Below are 23,201 nucleotides of genomic sequence, written 5' to 3'. Positions count from 1 at the left end.
TTGCATCCTCTAATGCAGTGGTGCGCAAACTGGGGGTGCGAGATTTGTTTGGGGGGGCGCCGACAGTTGCAGAGGTAGCGCGCTCTTCCCCAAGGCATTTAAATTATATGCCGGGGGCCGTGCGAGGCCTCTGTAATCTCTACTTACTGAGATTCAGCCGGCTCCAGGACGCGTGACCATGGCAATGCGGGGGTCATGTGACGTCTCGGTTGCCATGGTAACGTGACGTCAAATGCCGCTGCGGGTCACGTGACCCCGCAGCGTCATTTGACGCCGTGCGAGGTAAGGGGGGGGGGCGCAATAACAGAGGAGAGCAGGCAGGGGGAGCGCAGCAAGAAACATTTGCGCACCGCAGGGGTGGCAAAATCCAGTCCTCAAGGGTCAGCAATTCAGGTTTCTTAGATATCCCTGCTTCAGCACAGGTGACTCAAACAGAATAGAGTTTCCCAAAAGAAAAACAGTTTTTAAGAAGCCCTGTTTAAAAAAGATTTGGAAGCACTGAGCTAAAGGGAACACAGAGCCAGTAACCCACGGCCAGATCCTGTTCATCTGTATGCATCACCGCGAATTTAATTTATTCTGCTTGTTCCCTGATGTTGTTAATAAAGCTCTGGCAGAAAAAAAAACGCCGCCTTTTCCTCTAAGTGTTTCCACTCCACCCTTTTCACGTGACTTCTGACCCCGCTGCCTGAGCGTTCCATCCGGCTTCCCGTTCCAAACCACGTGTGCTGGCTGTGCGCTGCTTCTCTGGCAGCTGCTGCTGATCCCAGGGAGAGGCTCCGTGCGAGCAGGAACAGGGGAGAGGTTCTGTGTGAGCAGGAACAGGGGAGAGGTTCTGTGTGAGCAGGAACAGGGGAGAGGTTCTGTGTGAGCAGGAACAGGGGAGAGGTTCTGTGTGAGCAGGAACAGGGGAGAGGTTCTGTGTGAGCAGGAACAGGGGAGAGGTTCTGTGTGAGCAGGAACAGGGGAGAGGTTCTGTGTGAGCAGGAACAGGGGAGAGGTTCTGTGTGAGCAGGAACAGAGGAGAGGTTCTGTGTGAGCAGCAGCAGCAGCAAAAGAAGAAGAGGAGAGGCTCTGTGAGCAGGAGCAGCAGCAACAGCATGGCGAGCCCGGGGCACTGCCTCTGCTACGAGGGCTGCAACTTCTTCAGGCAGAGGATCGTCCTGTCCACCCTGAGCGGGAGGCCGGTGCGAATCCAGAGGATCCGGGTGAAAGATGAGAGCCCCGGGATAAGGGGTAAGGAGAAGTGATATAGCACGTGTGTGAACCCCTTTCTAGTGCCAAGGCTGGCAGCTCTTTCTAGCATCGAACGGGTTAAAGGAAACTCCTTAATTCACCCCCTATCTCAATTCCCTAGTGCTTTGGGTTGTGTAGAAGCCTCAACGCGTTTCAGTCCCTTCCTGGTATTAATGGGATCAATACAACCATAGCTTCACCACAGTCCCCTTTTGCCTCATGTTATTGTTTAGATAGATGTTCACACTAATGGAAATCGTTTTACAACCACTTGAGACCGTGTGCGTGCCTACAGTATACATATGTTCTCAGCCCATACATATCATGTGAACAAGTGACTGAAAAGGATGATTTCGGCATTGACATGAGGCAGAGAATGCTTTAAATGCAGGTAGCCTGTTGCCAGGATCTCCAGACCAGCAGAGGCTCTTATAAAGTCGTTGTGTTTCTTTTTCAAGATGAGCCATGTCGAGAATGGTTTGAACTATAAATGACATGCTGTCACAAATGCAACAGGCCGTGCTTATAGTGTCTAACAAATTGGGTAGTTAAAAACGAATACCCCAGCTTCAGGTAAGTGATAGGGAAAAAAGGCTTTCAAATTTACAGTATTTTTCTCTCTGCAGATTCACATTGTATTTTCCAGTTGAATTGCATTAATGCATTAACAAAACCATTCTTTACTGGGCAATCTGGCTCTATATTCAGAATAGAAATCAGTTTAAAAAAACCAAAAAAAAACCGAACTGTCATAAGCCTACCATTTGGCAGCTTCTGATATTGCAGTGTTTATCCATTCATGTGCATTCAGTTATTTTTAATTAGGATATTTGTCTTTTGTGATTATTTTCATTAAAGATCTCTGTACACAAAATTGCATGCAGATCGTAAGACAAAATGGGTTAATTTTATCTTCCATCTCAAATGCATTTCTCTGAGGATGTATTCAGTTAGTTTATTTTAAGCGTTTCTTGCCAAGAACTTACACTAATCTAGTTCTGCTCGTCTTTGTATTTTGTTTAATGTATGTTTTAATAATGCATCTTTGAGAGGGTGAATAATTGTCAGACGCTACACACTGTCATTTGTGACATTTAATAATGGTTTCTTATGGCAATGGTGCAATTGTAAGCTCTTCGGGGCAGGAATTTCCTTTCCTATTGTCTGATTTTGCTGCACTTATTGTATTATTATAATTCCCTGTATTGTATTCTTTGTGAAGCGCTATATAAATAGACATACAATACAATTGAATACACATCCTCTTCTGTATCGGAGTAAACAGATTTATAAAGGCTGTATAAGAAAAACACTGCTCTAAGATCCTGTAGTACAGTATTCTACTTGAAGGGAATCGGTTAATTAAATTATTGTAATGATATCTAGAATGGATAAATAATTTACACAGGCTCCGCTCCAACTTGTACAGACTAATTATTCCCCCATACACACCTTGTGATCACGTTGTCTTTAGTAGAGTAGCATCTTAGTAGATGCAGCTCCCACCATGCCATACTACTGAGAAATGGGATCGGTACAGAGATTGTTCTAGGGACCGACACCGAAAAGTCTGGGTCAGTTTTCAACTTTTTTTTGTTTGTTACTGTTAAGGAACCGTTTAATTATATTGCGTATTTCTGCGGTACCCCAGCCCTCTCTAATAACGCGCCTGCGATGAGATGCATTCTTCTGTGTTTTGATACCGTTTTTAAATGACCTGAAAATTGCAGGAAACTTTTAACGATGCCCGGGGAACCCAAGGGACTAGTAAGTGATTATATGAAATGTATCATGTGACCATTAGAAAAGGCCAACCTGTAATATGCCATATTTGCTATGCTTGTGCATTTCAGATTTCGAAGCAAGTTTTATCCGACTGATGGATAAAATAACGAACGGCAGCAGGATAGAAATCAACCAAACAGGTAATCAGTTGTAGATTAGCCTGTTCTAATGCAAGTATTTACTTTTTTATTAGTTTCTTAACTTGTTCAGCCCAGCTGCTGCTTTCCACCTATATCTCGTCCTTTTTTTTTTATACATGCAACCAGTCCTTGAATGTGGTGGGTCTTGACGGTTTTGTTTATGTACTTTGCAATTTGTCCCCACCCCACTATGTTCTTCCAAATGGCTCATGCAGGAACTGTAACCACACCCAGGATTCCTATGTCTCTGCTTGTTATTGAGCCAGAGGGAAGACCTCATGTTCCCTTTATAGGCTTAAAGTCTGTTTCCCTTTTTTTTTTTTTTTTCCAGTAGTAGTTTTTAATTTAGGGAAACTTAGAATTGCCATCGGAAAGGGTGCACTGTTCACCATCAGTGGGGCGTGGTTGCTTGGGTGAAGGAGTCTTGACACTCTGAATTCCCCTTCAGGAAATGACCAGTTTCTATAGCAAGTGAGAGTTCCTGGTAGCATCGAGCAAAACAGTAACTCAAGGTAACTTGGGAATTGGATGGGGTGCAAAAAAAATGAGCCAGAATGGACATTAACAGGTTATCGGGCATCTCCACTCATGGGACAGTGTTTTGGTGACAGGGAAGTGTAGTTATAGTGTGTCCATGCTAAGGGAATGCCTATAGGAAGAGAGCTTGTGAGCATTGATGGAAGAAGATATCCAGGTCAGGCTGCTTTTTAAGAGGAAATATTATGAGATGCGGGCAAGGAGGTATGCATGAGACTTTGACCCCTCTTCAATGTGTTACTGGCCCCTCTCACTTGTTGTTTGTAGGAGCGGGTGGATTGTACCTACTTTAAAGAAGAAAACGTAGGGTTTAGAAATGGGTTGTGTGGTAAGTGGAAACCTTGGAGGGCTGGGTAAGTTGCAGCACCGTTTAGTGTAATAGATTGGGACTTGACGTAGCTGGAAGTACGAGGAGCTCCATCCGCTTGGAAGCGTGCAGTGCATCAACCGTAAACCGGATGCGTGGAGTATATTGTATAGTTAAGACTAAGGCGCTCAATGTGAAGGATGATATGGTCACAGGCAACGTCAAGAGCAGGAGAGAATTTAAGATGAACAGAGTAATGAGTTTACGGTCTATTAGCATAGACTATGGAGAGAATAAAAATGCCTATTTCAAGGAATGAGCTGAATTAAATTCAATCTAGTAAGACAGTCTAGATAAGAATTAAGTGCAAGTGAACAGTCCTAAAACATTAACTGAAAAAGGTTGAGAACCGCTGGAAAGTGGAAGAAATAGCTTATAATTAGAGAGAAGCTGTGTCAATAGTTTTCTCTTTGTAAAAAGGTTTCTCTAGCACATTATGGGTAATAAAAATGCGTTTTCTTAAAATTAGATCAGTCATTGGGGAAACGTAAGCGGCTACTCTGCTCCATGTTTTCCCTCGGCTGCAACCTTAGGTGCGACCGTGCAACAGATGCTTGAACAGATGTGCAAAGTTCTTCTAATTCTTATTTATCAGCTGCAAACTGACGTAGTACTGCTAGAAAATAAATCTAATACCGTAACCTGTTTGTTCCTGTGAGATCTTGCAAAATAATCCCTTCGTTGTAGCTCAGTTTTAGCTTTAGTCACCACAATCTTGCTGTTTGTCGTGGCAGAGCTCTTGTGCGTGTCGATGCTTAGGGGAGCACAGGCCGTTATTGCATCTGGGATCGGAAGCTAATGATTTGTATTCCTTCGCTTACATTTTTTCGCTCTTAGTCATGTGGTTAATGACGGCAGCATGCAGACTTAATGTGTTTTTGGAACCATGGAAAAATAAATGTATAATGTGCTTGTCCGAAGTAGCTGGAAATCCCTGCTTTTTGTTAGGGGTTTCTTTAAGATGGAATTGGCCGGAATGGCCACTTTGCACAACATAGAATATGCTTCTTGGTCTACCCAGAGTATTACACTAGAGGAGATCAGATATAGAAGGAAGGAAAGTCTATTCTAAAATTGTTACTGTAATCTAGTAGTGCACACAGTTCTTTCAGTTAATATAGTTCTTGCTGCTAGTAGCGTCAGGGTTTGCAGCTTCTCTTATGACGTCACACCGTATCATAGTAAAAAGGAAACGTTAGGACAACCTCCCAATGGTTGGAAATCTTTATTTCAAAGAACAAAAGTTTAACATTTCTTTCACTTTCTTTAGCAGTGGTTAAATGCAATAACGGTGGGGGTAAAAAGAACCACCACTCTTCTTATTTTCACACCCCGAGTGCCACCACTTTTTAACATTTAGAAACGTGCTGTTCATATCTGTTACCTCTCACTGATGTCATGCGAGTCTCGTAGGTTTTTAGCATAGACCATTTCACGGACCTCTATGGAATCTCGCTGCTACAGAAAACGGTACTTTTCCATTAAAATAATTGTTGGTGGCTATCGGATCATTCGCAAAGTATAAAGGGTATTTATGTTGGAAGGCCTTCTAGTTTTATAGCATCAATCTTTCTGAAATACATTTCCAAAAGGCGTTGCAAATAATAAATACTACTTTTATTGAGGCAGCTCGTCCAGTAGGCATCAAAAACATCAGTTTCGTGATGTAGTTCTGCCCTCCACATTTCTTCTGTCCTCCCACATTTTGCATGTGTACACTAAAGAGAAGGAGGAGAGATACAAGCCAGAAACATCATTCCCACTAATTTCCTCTCGTGCAGATTTCTCCAATACGTGTTTCCTTTTTGATTAGGATACAGAAGCCATGCAATTGGTTAGTGCTGAACGAATCGCCCCGCTCACCTTGTTTTGTGATACTTACAGTACAGATCATTCTGGGATAATTGGAAATGCATCTGCATATTTTGCAGCAGTTGGATGAACTGAAAATAGTTGGTTTCTTCCATTAGAGGTTGTCGACTCCAGTACTCAAAATGTCTCCCCCCCACCCTATCCCCCAGGTCTGGTTTCAAGGATATCCTAGCTTCAACTCAAGTGACTCAATCAGTGGCTCGGTCTTCTTCAACTGAGACACCTGTGCTGAAGCAGGGATATCCTGCAAACCTGACCTGTTTGGTAAGTCTTGAGGACTGGAGTTGAGAACCGCTGTCTTGCATTATTTTATAAAACCTTTAGACACCATAACAAAACACAAAACAGCGCACAACGCTCATGGTGAAGTAAGAATGAACAATTTATATTAAAAAGTAGTCCAAGGTTCTGCGAACATGAGATAAAGGTAAAACAGGCATGTATCTGTAACTATGACAGTTGTTATCACTGAGGTATCGGGACACAGGAGAAGGCTGCAGCGGATCACCCAATGTCAGGAATCTGCAGTCATATCATTCTGTGCTTTCATCTGCTGGGCTCTTTAGAAGCGGAGGGTTCCCTTTAGGCTTCCACGTAATCCAGGTAGATAAGTCCCAAGCTCTGTTTAGGAGTAGCTGGTAGAGGGAAAGTCTCACCGATCAGGGTCCGCTCTGCCTCCCATGCCAGCTTCACTTAACCAGCAAAGTGATAGAATACTAAGGGTACTAGTAGATCAATAAAAGTATAATTCCAACTAGTTTCGTAGCAACTATAAAGGCCACTTCATCAGTGTTTTTCTTTAGACACCATGTTGATGCCTCTGACGTGGTTAACACCTTTGCCACATTCATGAGCAAAAATAATAAATAACTAGATAGAAGTATGTAGATGCTGGGTTTTTTTTCTCTCGTGACAGGATCGTGCTCTGTGATATGCAAGCGCTGTCTGAAAATGAATTCCCCCGCGTATGTATGCTCAAGTTACATTTTGTTATTAAGCCATCTTAAATAAATAATTGCTTGCTGAAATGTCCACGCTAAGTGGAGCATTTCCTATGCCAGCAATAAGTGGTGCTCTTTCTTTATTAGCTGCATCCGGCAGTACACCAGGTACACATTACTGCCTGACGTCTTGCTCTGGAAGCCTGCGCACTGTGCTGCTCTTTCCATGGGTATGGTTGGTTGGTTGTTAACGGAAGCGGAGTGTGGCTTTGAGTCCTCAGAACCATGGCAGATATCACCTATTCGGGCACCGGTCACGCTTAACTCCCTGCGAATATGTGCGCACTTATTCATGATTGCACAGTACCCTTACTTTTCTCCCGGCGCCTCTACCACTGTTGGAATTGCCAGTACAAGGGCTTGTTAATATTTCTGTACTATATATTCCATCAATTCAGATATGTGAAATGGTTTTGCAAAGGATTCATTCCTATTTAAGTCATGCTGCGATTAAACAAATGAATGCATTGCATGATTTCAGTTATAAAGAAGTTCTTAGAAAATGGACATTTGTAATACTATTTTTTGAAGCAGCAGTCTAGCTCAACTGGGCTATTTTAAACTCTGGGGACCCCTCGAGATGCTTACTGGTGCACTTGCACCCTGGAGGGAAATAAAAATGGCGAAATCTGGCGAGTTCCGCAGGCCAATAGGAAGCCGCAAAGTCACCTCTTGCAACATTTTAATGGACGGCTATTTAAATCTCCAGTAAGGACACCAGTAACTTGACCGGAGTTAAAAAGAACATGGCTGCTCCCCAGCAACCCTTGGTTCTAATCGGGACTGTCGCATTACAAAACTGTTTCCCCAAGCAGGTGTGCAAGTAGGATGAAAAAGGGTAACATGATTTATAAGTGAAAAAACAGATCCTTTAGATGGAGTAAGTGGAGCTGCAGCTTGAACTCCCTGCAGCTTGAACTCCCTGCAGCTTGAACTCCCTGCAGCTGTCATTTATCCATTTACACCCCTGATGTAGACTAGCAACTGATGTTGACATAATACAGGGATATCACCGTGGTTAAGAAGTACCAGATACGCTATACACTATGGTGCGGGGGGGGGGCTGTGTGGGGGGGGGGGGGTGGGGGCAGTGGGGGGGGGGTATTTTTTTAATATATTCTAGATTTGAAAATCCACCTGGTCCCAAGGACTTTTGTGTTGAGAGATTTTAATCGTTTCTACCACTTCTTCCTCTATAATCGGAGCACCTAAAGGGTCAGAGGCATGGTTGAGTAGTGTAGGGAGTTTACATGAAGTCAAATACTCTGTCTACGACACTTGGTCATGGCCAAATGTCCCATTCCGCAAAAACTCCTTTCTTCTCCTTCCCATAGATGTTGTCTTGTTTTGGTGGGGTAATATTATACAGACTGCTGTAATATTGCACAAACTCTTTATATCTAGAGGGTTGTATGTTCGTCTTTTCCTGTTTCTAGGGCGTATATATTCAAGCTAGATGCCTTATCACGAAGTGTTGAGGCCAAATATCCATTTGCCTTGTTTTCCTGTTCATAGAGTTGACTAGTCCAACGCATTGCTTTTTATGTGCCCTCTATTATGATATTTTTTAGTTCCCTCCTGTCAATTTTGATTCTAATGTCGGATGGGGACTATTGATTCAATTCTTAGAGTTCAGCAAGGTTATTTATTTAGTGCTTTCAATTTTCTTTTTCTTCCTTCCTTCTGTGCAAGGCGTTACTTATGTTCCCCCTCATTGTACGTAAAGCAAACCATAGTGTTGCTGTTGTCACCTGATTGCTGTTATTCTGCCTAAAATATTCTTGCAGGGCATATCCTATAGAATTCCTTGTCTCAGGGATTCCCAGTGACGGGCCGTTTAGACTCAATCTGAGGTTGGGAGTCTCCTGTTGATGCCTCACAATGCCATTTGGGTGTGGTCTGTCAAGTAAATATTATCCACCTGAGATTTCACTATATTGTTGTCTAGTTCTCTTGATATAAGTATATAGTCATACTCATGTCCATTGGTCGTGGGGGAAGTAAGAGTGCCCTCTGGTCGTGAGATTCATTCTCAGATATGCATCGATATGCGCATTGTCTGATAAGGTTTTTCACCATTTTTAGTTTTGCGTTGATTGGTCATCTTTGTTTTTTAATTTTTATTATTATTATTATTATATATAAATCTAGGATGGTGTTCAGATCACTCACTATTATACGTTGGCCTTTCTTGTATGGTGTTATAACAGAGAAGGCTTCATTCAGATAGGAGGCCTGGCCTTGGTTTTGGGATCTATCTATCTCATGGTTATTTCCTCTGTGCCTAATTTGCCAACTGCAATCATTCTCTCTTCTGTTTTTTACCCGTTCTAGTGTAAAGGGTGTGCTTGTCTTAAATAGGATTGCTACCCCTGCATTTTTGCCTTGTGCTGGAGAGTGATATATTTGGCAATGCTTTATCTTTCAAGCGTCCTGTCACGTTGCCCCTGTTTACGTGTGTCTCTTGTATCATATATCGTTTCCGGTCTTAAAGTCTCTAAACATCAGTCTCCCTTTTGATAAGCTAGTTCAGGCCCTGCGCATTCATGAATACCACTTTGGTTGCTAGTCATTTACATATATGGGTTTGATTCCTATCTGGTCTCTCATATATGGTTTTTGTCTTGACGGTTCTGAAAGGTTGCCACCAGTTGTACAGATGCATACTGTTTCATCCTTTTGCTTGGTCTGGGGATAGGGAAATGGGGGAGTGCTATTGCCATTTTCTGTGGCATAATGCAGGTGTGTGCAAACGGAGATGTGCCCCCCAGGAACACGGGGCCTCTGTAACTCACTTACCTGGCTTCAGTCCACGTGTATCCATGGCAACGCAGCATCAAATGACTAACACTGTTCCATAAACCTGTTTGTCTACATAAATCCTTTCTGCTTCCTGGGTTTGCATTTTGGCATTTGAGAGATACTTGCTTGTCTGCCCCAGGCGCATGGCAGGGGGGAAGCTCAGGAGGGAATGTGTCTCTGCTGGCAAGAACTAGTCTAAGGAGATCATTGACATTCCATTTTGCTTTGGAAGGCATCGGCCACTGGAAAGTAGGGTTGGGGCCTGACAGTCAAATATTGTGAATGAGGAACGCTATTAAATGTTACGTAACTATTTATTGTTGATTAACTCTCCTATGATCTCTTCTCATTGGTTTTCCTGTAATGTTTCACAGGTACCTCCTTGTACTATCAGCCCGGCCTCCTCGCTGGTGGAAGTTTGGAACATGACTGTAGTCTACAGCGTTCTATTGGCTACTACCTTGAAAGCCTACTCTGCCTGGCTCCTTTTATGAAGAACCCATTAAAAATCACCCTTCGAGGAGTCACCAATGACCAAGTAGATCCTTCGGTGAGTTCGTAGGCATGGAGACGAATGAAGGGTAGCCTGGACTCTGCTACTACTCACACCCACAGTCGTGGTCAAGCAATGCTATTAAACTGCACTTAGACCTGCTTTCTCTGCGAGTCTCTTGTCTGAATGTTATATCTGCACATAACTGTATTATATTTCCCTGTAATTTATTACCTCTTGGAAAGCACATCTTACATTGGTGGTTATATAGTTAAAAAAATATATATATATTACTATACATATATCTTACATACATGGCAGCCGAAAGGATGTTAAACACAGTTGTTTTTCGTGTTTTTGTTTTTTTTTTTGTCCCAGGTGGATACACTCAAAGCAACAGCCATTCCATTACTGAAAAAATTTGGTATAGATGGTGAGCACTTTGAGTTGAAGGTAAGAACTTGATGCTGTGCAGTGTCCTCAGTAAAGATCGTTACAAAAAAACAATTAGGACTTGCATTCAGCAGTTTTCTATCCGTTTCCTTTGGTGCTCAGGTCCAGAACTCGCCTTCAGGGTATAAACAAAAATAATTCTGAAAATAATCTTAGACCAGCGCTCAAACTAAATGGAAATAATCTGCTGACAAGTGTGTTTGCAAAAAAAAGGTTCCCCCTTTAATTATAATAAATCACAGATTTGGTCACCATAGTAAGAAAAAAACCAATGTTATTGCAAGTATATAAAACACCCTGGATGAGGCACATGCTAGCGCTGCTGCCTGTAGCTGCTACTATATGTGCCTTATATGTGGCAGCAGATTATTTCCATTGAGTTTGGGTGCTGGTCTAAACAGATTATTTTCATGCGTAAAGATCACATGCCGACTGTCGCCTGTGTTCTTCAAAAGGAGTAGGAATGAGACATTCCTGCTTGTACTGTTAACGTTTTCCTAGCGGATATCGGCATATAGAGCTTACATACAAGTTAATATACCATCGTCAACATGTGTTCATTTATCGTGCCACTTCGCTCCAAATTCTGCAGCATCTTGAGTGGTCAGTCGGAGATGTTACGTAATGCACTTACTGTTTCAAATTGTGCATCTCTCACACAGCCTTTTGATTATTTAGTGATTTCATTTTGGACAGATGGCTTGCCCTGGATATTTCTACAGTGTGGAAATACTGTTATTAGTATTATTATTATTGTATAAAAAGTTACAAATGTAATACCAATGTTTATTTAGAACTTTTTTTTCATTCCGTGTCCAAATTTCCGTTTCTATAAATAGAATAATTATTTGCAAGGGAAGAGAAGGATTTACATTGGCGCAATAATCCTCTGTGCTGCTTTGCCCGTGATGTACCAGCCCACACAAGGTTTAATCTCTTTCAGGTAGTCAGGCGAGGGATGTCCCCGGGTGGAGGAGGCGAGGTTGTCTTCTCCTGTCCAACAAGAAAGGTTTTAAGACCTGTTCAGCTGACTGATCCTGGCAAAATCAAGCGCATCAGAGGAGTGGCGTATCCTTCTTGTGTTCTGCACAGCTCCCGCAGGGTAGTAAATACGTCTGCATGATCAATATTGTACTTGTGACTTGAGATGGCTACAAAATCTACATCAGGGCTCAAAGACTTTGCCTTCAGGGTAACTCTTTACAAAAGCTGCATTGTGGCTAAAATAAATATATCCCTGGTGGTAAAATATCACATGATCTGTGTGATCTCCAGGTGGAATAAAAAATCCCTTCTCGTATATAGACCAGTGACTCAACGAGGGTTCCGCCGAGCCGCCCGAACTCACTGCGGCCCGCGACGGCTTTCCTGGCTCTCCCCTCCCTCCTCCTCCCTAGGAGCGCGCTCTGGCAGTCCGGCACTTCCGGTGCCTGCTGCTATAGAGCACATACAGTCCTCGCCTGCTGCCTCTGCCCACTGCTGCAGCCTGAGGTAGGCATATGGGAAGGGAGAGGGAGATCTTGGCTTTCCGTCGTGGCTACTGGGGGGGGGGGGGGAGGGAGAGAGAGGAGTGAGTGTAAGAGTGAGACGCAGGGGCGAAATACATGTGAGGGGGGAGAGTGTGAGTGAGATGGAGGGGAGAGAAATACATGGGTAGAGGGTGGGAAATAGAGGGGGCTCGTGATGTGTAAAATGAACCGAATATGTAGGGGTTCCCCGAGATTTTTCGAAAAACACTTCCTCCAAACAAAAAAGGGTGGGAATCACCGCTATAGACTGTGCACCATGGCTAGAAAAAAGGAATATCTGTATTGTAATTGCATTTCCTGAAGAATGAAAATCTCCTGATTGGTATATTTTTGTAACGACCCTGGTCCGTACTGCCATAGTACAATCAGGTAGCACATGAGTTATCCCTTCCTACTGTCTGTTTCTGTAGGAGACAATTTCCTGGAACCTCAAGCAAATACAATTCTAAACGAAAAGCTGGAATAACTCCGCTATAAGTAAAGGACAATATCCACTCCTTGTTATGCCTGCCCCATTCCTAATAATTCCATAATCCCTCTTGGGTTTACTTTGTACAATCCTCTATAAGGCGCATGAACAAAGTCACTGCACATTACGTTATTGCTAACCCTTTGACAAGTTGTGACTGCAAGCGACATAATACAGACTTTGTAAAGAGTTTATAATAGGGAATGTCCCTCCTTTCAGAGCTTGTTATAGGATAATAGAAACAAGTGGCTGCATAAGAGCCAACATTGAGAAGTGCGAGGGCCCCGCTGAATGGGCCAGGAGGTCTCTTGGAATAGTGGCACTTATTAAATATGGCGCTTAATGTCTTCTGTTCTCAATGTACTAAAAAAAAAACGACTAAATTGAAAGCTTCATCTATTCAGTGACTGCACCAAGTGGATATGGGAGTGTTCTCTTTAAGAAACTGGACAAACCTTTTCTAAGCTATAAAGCAAAATTATGGCTATCATGTAATTCCCTGCAGGGTGGAGATGGAAATGTTAGATGTGTTTCATGCTTGAACTAATAGCAATGTTTGGAAACGCGCCATTTATTCTCCAGATGTGGGTTTCTATAGTCTGTAAATGCCTGCATTTGGCAGATGGAACCGTAACGAGGCAATGCTGTGTTGCAAGATTCCGCTTCCTTACTTGATCTTGCGTTCGCTGGAGACGCCATGTCACGCTCCTTAACCCTGGGATTACAGATATTCTGTGCGAGTGTCGCCACAAATCAGTAACAGAATAGTGGACTCTGCGCGGAGCGTCCTGAACAGATTCATCCCAGATATCTATATCTACACGGATCACCTCAAGGGGGCCAACTCAGGGAAGTAAGTATTAGATGCACAGGAGTCTGTAAAAATTCAGGCTGTCGCAAGTAATGGGAGCTATTGTTAACCTAGGGACAGAGAGGGAGAAGGTGCAGATTAAGGATTTAGAGTGTTGGGTATAGATAGGTTTGCTTGCTTTTCATTCTCAATATTTGAGATGCTTTCAGAATGGAGTTATATTGTTTCAAAAGTAATACAGGCATACCCCGCTTTAAGTACACTCACTTTAAGTACACTCGCGAGTAAGTACATATCGCCCAATAGGCAAATGGCAGCTCGCGCATGCGCCTGTCAGCACGTCCTGAACAGCAATACCGGCTCCCTACCTGTACCAAAGCTGTGCGCAAGCAGGGATATTATAGAGCCTGTTACAAAGGCGTTATTTACATCCGTTATGCACGTATATGACGATTGCCGTACTGTACATGCATCAATAAGTGGGAAAAAGTAGTGCTTCACTTTAAGTACATTTTCGCTTTACATACATGCTCCGGTCCCATTGCGTATGTTAATGCGGGGTATGCCTGTACATGACAGCATGCCCATTATTTGTGTAGACCAGGGCTGCACAACATACGGCCCGCGGGCCGCATGCGGCCCGCCTGGCCTCTCTGTGCGGCCCGCGGTGACTCCGGCCGGGCGCCAGTTAATTAATTAAATAAATGTAAAAAAAAAAAAAGTTTAAAAAATTGAGGGGAGGGGGAGAGAGTCATATTGAGGGGAGGGGGAGAGTCATATTGAGGGGAGGGGGAGAGTGTCATATTGAGGAGAGAGAGAGTGTCATATTGAGGGGAGGGGGAGAGTCATATTGAGGGGAGGGGGAGAGTGTTATATTGAGGGGAGGGGGAGAGTGTCTCATATTGAGGGGAGGGGGAGAGTCTCATATTGAGGGGAGGGGGAGAGTGTCTCATATTGAGGGGAGGGGAGAGTGTCTCATATTGAGGGGAGGGGAGAGTGTGTCATATTGAGGGGAGGGGGAGAGTGTCATATTGAGGGGAGGGGGAGAGTGTCATATTGAGGGGAGGGGGAGAGTCATATTGAGGGGAGGGGGAGAGTCATATTGAGGGGAGGGGGAGAGTCATATTGAGGGGAGGGGGAGAGTCATATTGAGGGGTGGGGGAGATTGTCATATTGAGGGGAGGAGGAGAGTGTCTCATAATGAGGGGAGGTGGAGAGTGTCATATTGAGGGGAGGTGGAGAGTGTCATATTGAGGGGAGAGTGTCATATTGAGGGGAGGGGAGGGGGAGAGTGTAATTGAGGGGAGGGGGAGAGTGTCATATTGAGGGGAGGGGGAGAGCGTGTCATTTAGGGGAGGGGGAGAGTGTCATATTGAGGAGAGAGAGTGTCAATTTGAGGGGAGGGGGAGAGTGTGTCATTGAGGGGAGGGGGAGAGTGTCATATTGAGGGGAGGGGGAGAGTGTCATATTGAGGGGAGGGGGAGAGTGTCATATTGAGGGGAGGAGGAGAGTGTCATATTGAGGGGAGGGGGAGAGTGTCATATTGAGGGGAGGGGGAGAGTGTCATATTGAGGGGAGGGGGAGAGTGTCATATTGAGGGGAGGGGGAGAGTGTCATATTGAGGGGAGGGGGAGAGTGTCATATTGAGGGGAGGGGGAGAGTGTCATATTGAGGGGAGGGGGAGAGTGTCATATTGAGGGGAGGGGGAGAGTGTCATATTGAGGGGAGGGGGAGAGTGTCATATTGAGGGGAGGGGGAGAGTGTCATATTGAGGAGAGAGAGAGTGTCATATTGAGGAGAGAGAGAGTGTCATATTGAGGAGAGAGAGAGTGTCATATTGAGGAGAGAGAGAGAGTGTCATATTGAGGAGAGAGAGAGAGTGTCATATTGAGGAGAGAGAGTGTCATATTGAGGAGAGAGAGAGTGTCATATTGAGGAGAGAGAGAGTGTCATATTGAGGAGAGAGAGAGTGTCATATTGAGGAGAGAGAGAGTGTCATATTGAGGAGAGAGAGAGTGTCATATTGAGGAGAGAGAGAGTGTCATATTGAGGAGAGAGAGAGTGTCATATTGAGGAGAGAGAGAGTGTCATATTGAGGAGAGAGAGAGTGTCATATTGAGGAGAGAGAGAGTGTCATATTGAGGAGAGAGAGAGTGTCATATTGAGGAGAGAGAGAGTGTCATATTGAGGAGAGAGAGAGTGTCATATTGAGGAGAGAGAGAGTGTCATATTGAGGAGAGAGAGAGTGTCATATTGAGGAGAGAGAGAGTGTCATATTGAGGAGAGAGAGTGTCATATTGAGGAGAGAGAGAGTGTCATATTGAGGAGAGAGAGAGTGTCATATTGAGGAGAGAGAGAGTGTCATATTGAGGAGAGAGAGAGTGTCATATTGAGGAGAGAGAGAGTGTCATATTGAGGAGAGAGAGTGTCATATTGAGGAGAGAGAGTGTCATATTGAGGAGAGAGAGAGTGTCATATTGAGGAGAGAGAGAGTGTCATATTGAGGAGAGAGAGAGTGTCATATTGAGGAGAGAGAGAGTGTCATATTGAGGAGAGAGAGAGTGTCATATTGAGGAGAGAGAGAGTGTCATATTGAGGAGAGAGAGAGTGTCATATTGAGGAGAGAGAGAGTGTCATATTGAGGAGAGAGAGAGTGTCATATTGAGGAGAGAGAGAGTGTCATATTGAGGAGAGAGAGAGTGTCATATTGAGGAGAGAGAGAGTGTCATATTGAGGAGAGAGAGAGTGTCATATTGAGGAGAGAGAGAGTGTCATATTGAGGAGAGAGAGAGTGTCATATTGAGGAGAGAGAGAGTGTCATATTGAGGAGAGAGAGAGTGTCATATTGAGGAGAGAGAGAGTGTCATATTGAGGAGAGGGGGAGAGTGTCTCATATTGAGGGGAGGGGGAGAGTGTCTCATATTGAGGGGAGGGGGAGAGTGTCTCATATTGAGGGGAGGGGGAGAGTGTCTCATATTGAGGGGAGGGGAGAGTGTCTCATATTGAGGGGAGGGGGAGAGTGTGTCATATTGAGGGGAGGGGGAGAGTCATATTGAGGGGGGGGGAATGTCATTGAGGGGAGGGGGAGATTGTCATATTGAGGGGAGGGGGAGAGTGTCTCATAATGAGGGGAGGTGGAGAGTGTCATATTGAGGGGAGGTGGAGAGTGTCATATTGAGGGGAGGGGGAGAGTGTGTAATTGAGGGGAGGGGGAGAGTGTCATATTGAGGGGAGGGGGAGAGTGTCATATTGAGGGGAGGGGGAGAGTCATATTGAGGGGAGGGGGAGAGTGTGTAATTGAGGGGAGGGGGAGAGTGTCATATTGAGGGGAGGGGGAGAGTGTCATATTGAGGGGAGGGGGAGTGTGTCATATTGAGGGGAGGGGGAGAGTGTCATATTGAGGGGAGGGGGAGTGTGTGTCATATTGAGGGGAGGGGGAGAGTCATATTGAGGGGAGGGGGAGAGAGTCATATTGAGGGGAGGGGGAGAGAGTCATATTGAGGGGAGGGGGAGAGAGTCATATTGAGGGGAGGGGGAGAGAGTCATATTGGGAGGGAGAGAGTGTCATATTGAGGGGAGGGGGAGAGTGTCATATTGAGGGGAGGGGGAGAGTGTCATATTGAGGGGAGAGAGTGTCATATTGAGGGGAGGGGGAGAGTGTCATATTGAGGGGAGGGGGAGAGTGTCATATTGAGGGGAGGGGGAGAGAGTGTCATATTGAGGGGAGGGGGAGAGAGTGTCATATTGAGGGGAGGGGGAGAGAGTGTCATATTGAGGGGAGGGGGAGAGAGTGTCATATTGAGGGGAGGGGGAGAGAGTGTCATATTGAGGGGAGGGGGAGAGAGTGTCATATTGAGGGGAGGGGGAGAGAGTGTCATATTGAGGGGAGGGGGAGAGTGTGTCATATTGAGGGGAGGGGGAGAGTCATATTGAGAGGAGGGTGAGAGGGTGTGATTTAGGGGAGGGGGAGAGAGTGTTATATTGAGGGAAGAGAGACATGGGGGGGATGCTGACTTGTGGGGGGGGGATGCTGACATGGGATGCTGACTTGGGGGGGGGGCTGCTGACATGGAATGGGCTGGGGGGATGTGGAGGGGGTATTGTGTGTTTGATCTGGAGGGGGGTATTGTGTGGGTGAGGGGGAGAGATGGGGGTATGAGAGATAGATGGGGAGTATCGTAAAGGTTGATAGTGAGGGGTTCTGGGGGAGATATGAGGATGATGATGATGAGAGGTGCTGGAGGAGAGATGATGATGATGATGATGATGATGATGATGATGATGATGATGATTTAACCCGTGCGGCCCAATTTTTTTTTCCTTTGAGCAGTTCGGCCCTTCTCATTTTACGAGTTGGGCAGGCCTGGTGTAGACCATTATTTCATGGAAACCTAGAATTTGACAGAAAAGACCCACCCGTCTGCCCATTCTTCTCCCACCCTACTGGATGTTCGGCTTTCTTCCATATGATAGCCTGGAAACCATCACAAGCATTTTCTGAATTCCCTTACTGTATTGGCCTCTACCACCTCTGTTGGGAAGCTATTCCACAAATCCACCACCCTTTCCGTAAAGACGTACCTCCTTGCTTTTCCTCAGCCACCTTGTCCCTTTGGATAGGAATCGTCACAGTTATAATTGCGTATCCAGGTGGCTGAAACTACATTCTTAATTCACAGCAGATTTGCATTGAACCATTAAACTTGTCCGTGCCAGCTGCAGGTAACCTTCCCCTTTTTAATGAGGACACACAGATGTAGCAAGACTTGCGTCCTCCGGAGCCACGTGACTGCAGCTAGCCCTGGTGTAGGAGACGGTTGCCCTTTCTACTTTTGTGGGGGAAAACTAGCAAATGTATCACAAAAGCAATAATAAATAAAACCTGACCAAGTTTAAAAATAAGTCATTGTTCTGAACCTGCAACATGGAGAAAAAAAAAGGGTAATCTAAAAAATACCCGTAGTATAAAAAGCAGGAGTGTTGCAGCCATCAATGGTCAAGGTAAAATCGACAGGCTGTTCTACACCAAGGATTCACCGACCATACGTTTTTTAAATAGCGCTTCAGCAAAAGGTCACAATTGGTTTTACTTGCCTAGTCCAGTCAGTGAAGAATCGGAACCGCAGTCTAGTCTGTCAGATAGTGTGGATACAAAAAAAGAAAAGAGAACCTGATCTAAACCGCCTATATATACACTGTCCCACCCCTCCAAAAAGAATATAAACACGAGTCCTGCCAAATTACTAATATGAAAGTTGGAAACCACAAAGTGACAAGCTGCGCAAAGTGCAGGACTATAACAAAGCATAAGGCTAAGGCCCCGCTCCCTCAGTCAGCGCGCCAGCATGCAGACAGGCGGGGCGCTGACAGACACAGACCGCTATATGCGGTCTGTAGGGAGCGGGGGAGGGAGGTGGGAGGGAGGGGGCGTGGTTTAAGCGGAGGGACCCGCGATAGCCCCGCCCCCTTCTCACAAGCAGGCAATTTTCTGAGCTGGCAGTGTCATTTTGGACTGTAATGTGTCAAATCCAATTGCATTATTCATGTCACCCCCCCCGCCCCTGCCTCGGGCTCGGGCTGCAGCTGAAGGAGGGAGCTGCTGCGGGCTGCCCTACTCACACGCTGAAACCTTTTACACACACGCACACGCACGCACGCACTCATGCACGTACACACGCACGCAGGCAGGCACTCATGCACGTACACACACACACAGGCAGGCACTCATGCACACTCACACACACACACAAACACATACACACACACAGACAGGCACTCACGCTGATTTCCCTCCACACTCACCTCCCCGCTCCCCGAAGCCTCCCCTCCAACCGAAGCCTCCCCTCCTCATTGGCTCACAGCCACACCACGTGACGCGTCGATGCTAGGAATTACAATTCTCTTGTATCCCCTAGCGGCTGACGCGTCACAGCGTGTAGTGAGCTGTGCCGTAAGGGGGGACCGGGACCGGCTCGGGAGGATTCCCCTGCTGGTGGGGAAAGCCCGTGCAGCCGCCCGCGCCGCCGGGTGCAGCGGGTCCCAGCCCTTAAAAATAATGGATGGCTTTTACATAATACAGAAATCTCTATTTAAAAAAAATAAATTCTGATGTATAAAAATGTGCAAATACACCTCAATTTCACGTGCAAAACGTATAGGACAGCATTTTATAAAGTGCGATGGTGCCAATCTGGAGTTACTGCACAGTGAGACTGTCTATCGGACCGGATTTTCTCGTGTTCATTTTACCGATCTAGAAGTCAAAGGCAGACACTATCTTACTCGACCACTGAAAAGATGTAGCAGTGTATATACGATACAGTAACCTGGTATCTATTCTCAAATACAGTGGCGAGAACATTTGGTAATCCCATAGGATTTTCACATTTTTCAAACCCAAATTGTTATTGGATCTTAAATCTAATTCCTAATAATAGATAAAGATAACCCGATCAAACAAATGACAAAAACATGATACTTTTTCAGCATTTATTTATCCACAAATGATTCAACATTCAATATCCATGTGTGAAAAAGTATGTGAACCTTTAGATTCAGTACCTGGTGACACCCCCTTGAGCAGCAATGATTTCAACTAAGCGTTTCCTGTAACTGCTGGTCAGTCTTACATTGGTTTTGAGGAATTTTGGCCCATTCATCCTTACAGAACTGCATCAGCTCAGTGACACGTGAGGGCTTTGTTGCATGGACAACTCACTTCAGGTCCTGCCAAAGCATTTGATGGGGTTTAGGTCCGAACTTTGACTAGGTCATTCTAAAACGCGAAATTTCTTCATTTGCAACTATTCTTCTGTAGATCTGTTTGTTTAGGATCATTGTCTTGCTGCATGACCCACTTTTGCTTCTTCTCACGGATGGATGGCCTGACATCCTCCTCTAGAATCTTCTGATACAATGCAGAATTCATGGTCATCAATGATTGCAAGCTGTCCAGTTTCTGAGGCAGCAAAGCAGCCCCAAACATCACACTCCCACCACCATGCTTGACAGTTGGGTTGATCTTATGTTCGCAGGCAGTGGTTGGTTTTCGCCAAACATAATGTTTCTCATTGAGGCCAAAAAGTTCTACCTTTGACTGTTCTGTCCAGAGAATATTGTTCTAGAAGTCTTTTGGATCGTCTATGTGCTTTTTGGCGAACTTCAGGTGGCAGTGGTTTCCTCCTGGATATCCTTCCATGAAAACCACTCCTGTTCAGTGTTTTTTCTGATAGTTGAGTCATGAACACACACATTAGCCAAGACGCGAGTGACCTGCAGATCCATGGATGTTACTTTTGAAAGTCTTTTGTGACTTCCTGGATGATTTGACAGTTCTTTGAGAGATTTTGGTAGGACGACTGCTCCTGGTTAATGACTGTGGTCTTGAACTTTCTCCATTTGTAGACTGTCAGTGGATTGGTGGAGCCCCAAATCCTTAAATTGTTTTGTAAACCTTTCTAGACTTCTGAGCATCAATAACTGCATTTCTGAGGTCCTCAGATTTCTTTTGATCGTGGCATGAAGTGTTTCCTCACACCTGTACGGTGGAGACCAAACTCCCAAAGTTTTGGATCTTTATATAGGGTCGGACCTCGCAAACGCAAACCTGAAGATCTACGTAATTATTTCAACACCTGATTCTAATTATCTGCTTTTATTTAGCTGATAAAAGCAGGGTTTCTTACCTTTTTTGCATATACAGTAGAGTCTCTGTTATCCGACACTCCGTTTTATCTGACATGTCCCCCCCCATCTCGCTTACCGGCGGCACAGTGGGGGCGAAGTATCACAGGAGGCAGGCAGCTGGTGGCAGTAGAAGACCATGTCAGCCTAGGGAACAAGTTGAAACGGCGGGCGGCGGTGGCAGGAGAAGACATGCAATCGAGCAGAAGCAGAGCAGCACAGGAGGCGGCAGGGAAGGAACGCGCTGGAACACCGGCACCGGAAGTCAGACGCCGGTCAACTTCCAGTGTTACAGCGCGTTCCTCCACTGCCGTCTCCTGTGCTGCTCTGCCTCTGCTCGATTGCATGTCTTCTGCCATTGCCGCCCTCTGTTTCAACTTGTTCCCTCGGCTGACATGGTCTTCAACTGCCACCAGCTGTCTGACTCCTGTGCCGTCGGTAAGCGAGAAGGGGGCGCAAATTTCGGATAATACTTTTAGTATTATCCGGCATTTTCGGTTATCCGACACAGATAACCATTTAGGTCAGATAACCAAGACTCTACTGTACCGTGACTCTTCATTACTCATTGTTTGTCTAATTCATACATCATAGTTTCAAAAAAATCTGGAATTGGTTAATATAAACCCTTTGATTCAAGACTCCTAGCAGGAACGAATTAATCAGATGTGAGTACATCAATGTCCTATGGAACATCTATACTTCATTTGTTGGCTATGGCCCTCTATGAGAGCGATATAAGATGCATCTAGCAGGTTATGGTATTGGAATAGTCTGTTGGAGTCTCCTTTATATTACCAGTTTATCTCATGATAAATAGTGCTTTTCGTGCCTAATAATTTGAACTTTCTCTCGTGCTCTTTATAAGAGGGTTTTAGTTTCTTATTGGAACGGTTGGCTATATTTGACATTACAGTATTCAATTATTGGCTAAAAAAAGCATTATTTTCAATGCTGGAAGTCTGCTAAAACTATCTCCTCCCCCCCCAAAAAATTTTTTATGTACATCGTTAAAAGAAAATAATTTTACAGAGGTTTATTAAAGAATAACGCAAATAGAAAATTTTGTAAAAAAAAGTATTTCAAAATACATCATTGTATCATGAAATACCTAAAATGCTTAGAAGAAATGTAAAAAATAAAAGTTTATCTGAACTGCGGGTTTCCTTTTAGCTGCTCTGTGATTCTCTGATGTCCGGGGATCTGTGTGTTCCTCCCCAAAAAATAAATCTTCTAAAGTGTAATAGAAGTTTTAATCCAATCTCTCTCTTCTCAGAGTTCTGATTTGTAACAGGATTAAGAAAAAATATAAACACAATCAGTCCAGACAGGTGTTAGAAGCAGTATATATATACAATTCCAGCAGCCAACTATTGAAACCATCTTGGGGGGGGGGGGGGGGGAAATAAACACTTTTGTACTATGTCTTGATGTGTAACACCCCATAGAGATCCATTTACATGTTGCATGTAATTGGGAATGTAAAATTACAAAAAGATGGCATTGTCCTCGGTCAGTTTTGCTGCTTATTGACTAGACGAGATTTATATAATTTTAAATAGACGTACAAAATGGCAGGCGCATCATTTATTGTGGTTCTGTTGAGACATTCACATAAGTGATGAAAGTATATTACTGTATGTGTTTTTTTGCATCTTCAGTAGAAACAGTGGTGTTACCTTTTTTTTGTTGCCTTTAACCTTTAGATCCCCTGGCTTTGGGTTGTCCCTTGTGGCAGAAACCACGGAAGGTTACTTTCTGAGCGCTGAACTTGCATCCAACCCTCCGGGACAAGGCGATATTGTCGTTCCTGAAGACCTGGGGACGAACTGTGCGAAACTGCTGCTGGAAGAGATTTACCGAGTAAGGGCACCTATTGTGCATAGCATCTTAATTACATTTAATTGGAGTGATTTTACAAAGTGTTAATGAAAGTCTATAAGGATATTAGGATATGTTTCCTTCTCACATCTGTGAGCACACGGTGTGGATCTTCATGAAACCAAAGCACAATGGCCCATAC

General features: G+C 44.6%; 1 protein-coding gene across 2 annotated transcripts in view; it reads left to right on the top strand.

Moving 5' to 3' along the window:
• The first annotated feature begins 693 nt into the window (after positions 1 to 693).
• The window catches only part of RCL1 (RNA terminal phosphate cyclase like 1), a 34,147-nt gene continuing 11,639 nt past the window's right edge, over positions 694 to 23,201 (top strand). Inside the window, exons 1-7 of one of the 2 annotated variants that reach the window (XM_075596844.1) lie at positions 694 to 1,236; positions 3,090 to 3,161; positions 10,115 to 10,290; positions 10,612 to 10,686; positions 11,630 to 11,754; positions 13,412 to 13,537; positions 22,885 to 23,041. In XM_075596844.1, the coding sequence (XP_075452959.1) occupies positions 1,101 to 1,236; positions 3,090 to 3,161; positions 10,115 to 10,290; positions 10,612 to 10,686; positions 11,630 to 11,754; positions 13,412 to 13,537; positions 22,885 to 23,041 (867 nt within the window). In that variant the 5' untranslated portion in view covers positions 694 to 1,100. Of the gene's footprint in view, positions 1,237 to 2,790; positions 2,811 to 3,089; positions 3,162 to 10,114; positions 10,291 to 10,611; positions 10,687 to 11,629; positions 11,755 to 13,411; positions 13,538 to 22,884; positions 23,042 to 23,201 lie in introns of those variants that run through there. The other variant, XM_075596854.1, reaches the window with a different exon arrangement.

Source organism: Ascaphus truei, chromosome 1 (assembly GCF_040206685.1).
Source record: "Ascaphus truei isolate aAscTru1 chromosome 1, aAscTru1.hap1, whole genome shotgun sequence".
NCBI lineage: Eukaryota > Metazoa > Chordata > Amphibia > Anura > Ascaphidae > Ascaphus > Ascaphus truei.
The sequence above is the reverse complement of the archived record's forward strand: the minus strand, read 5'-3'. Positions and strand labels throughout refer to the sequence as shown.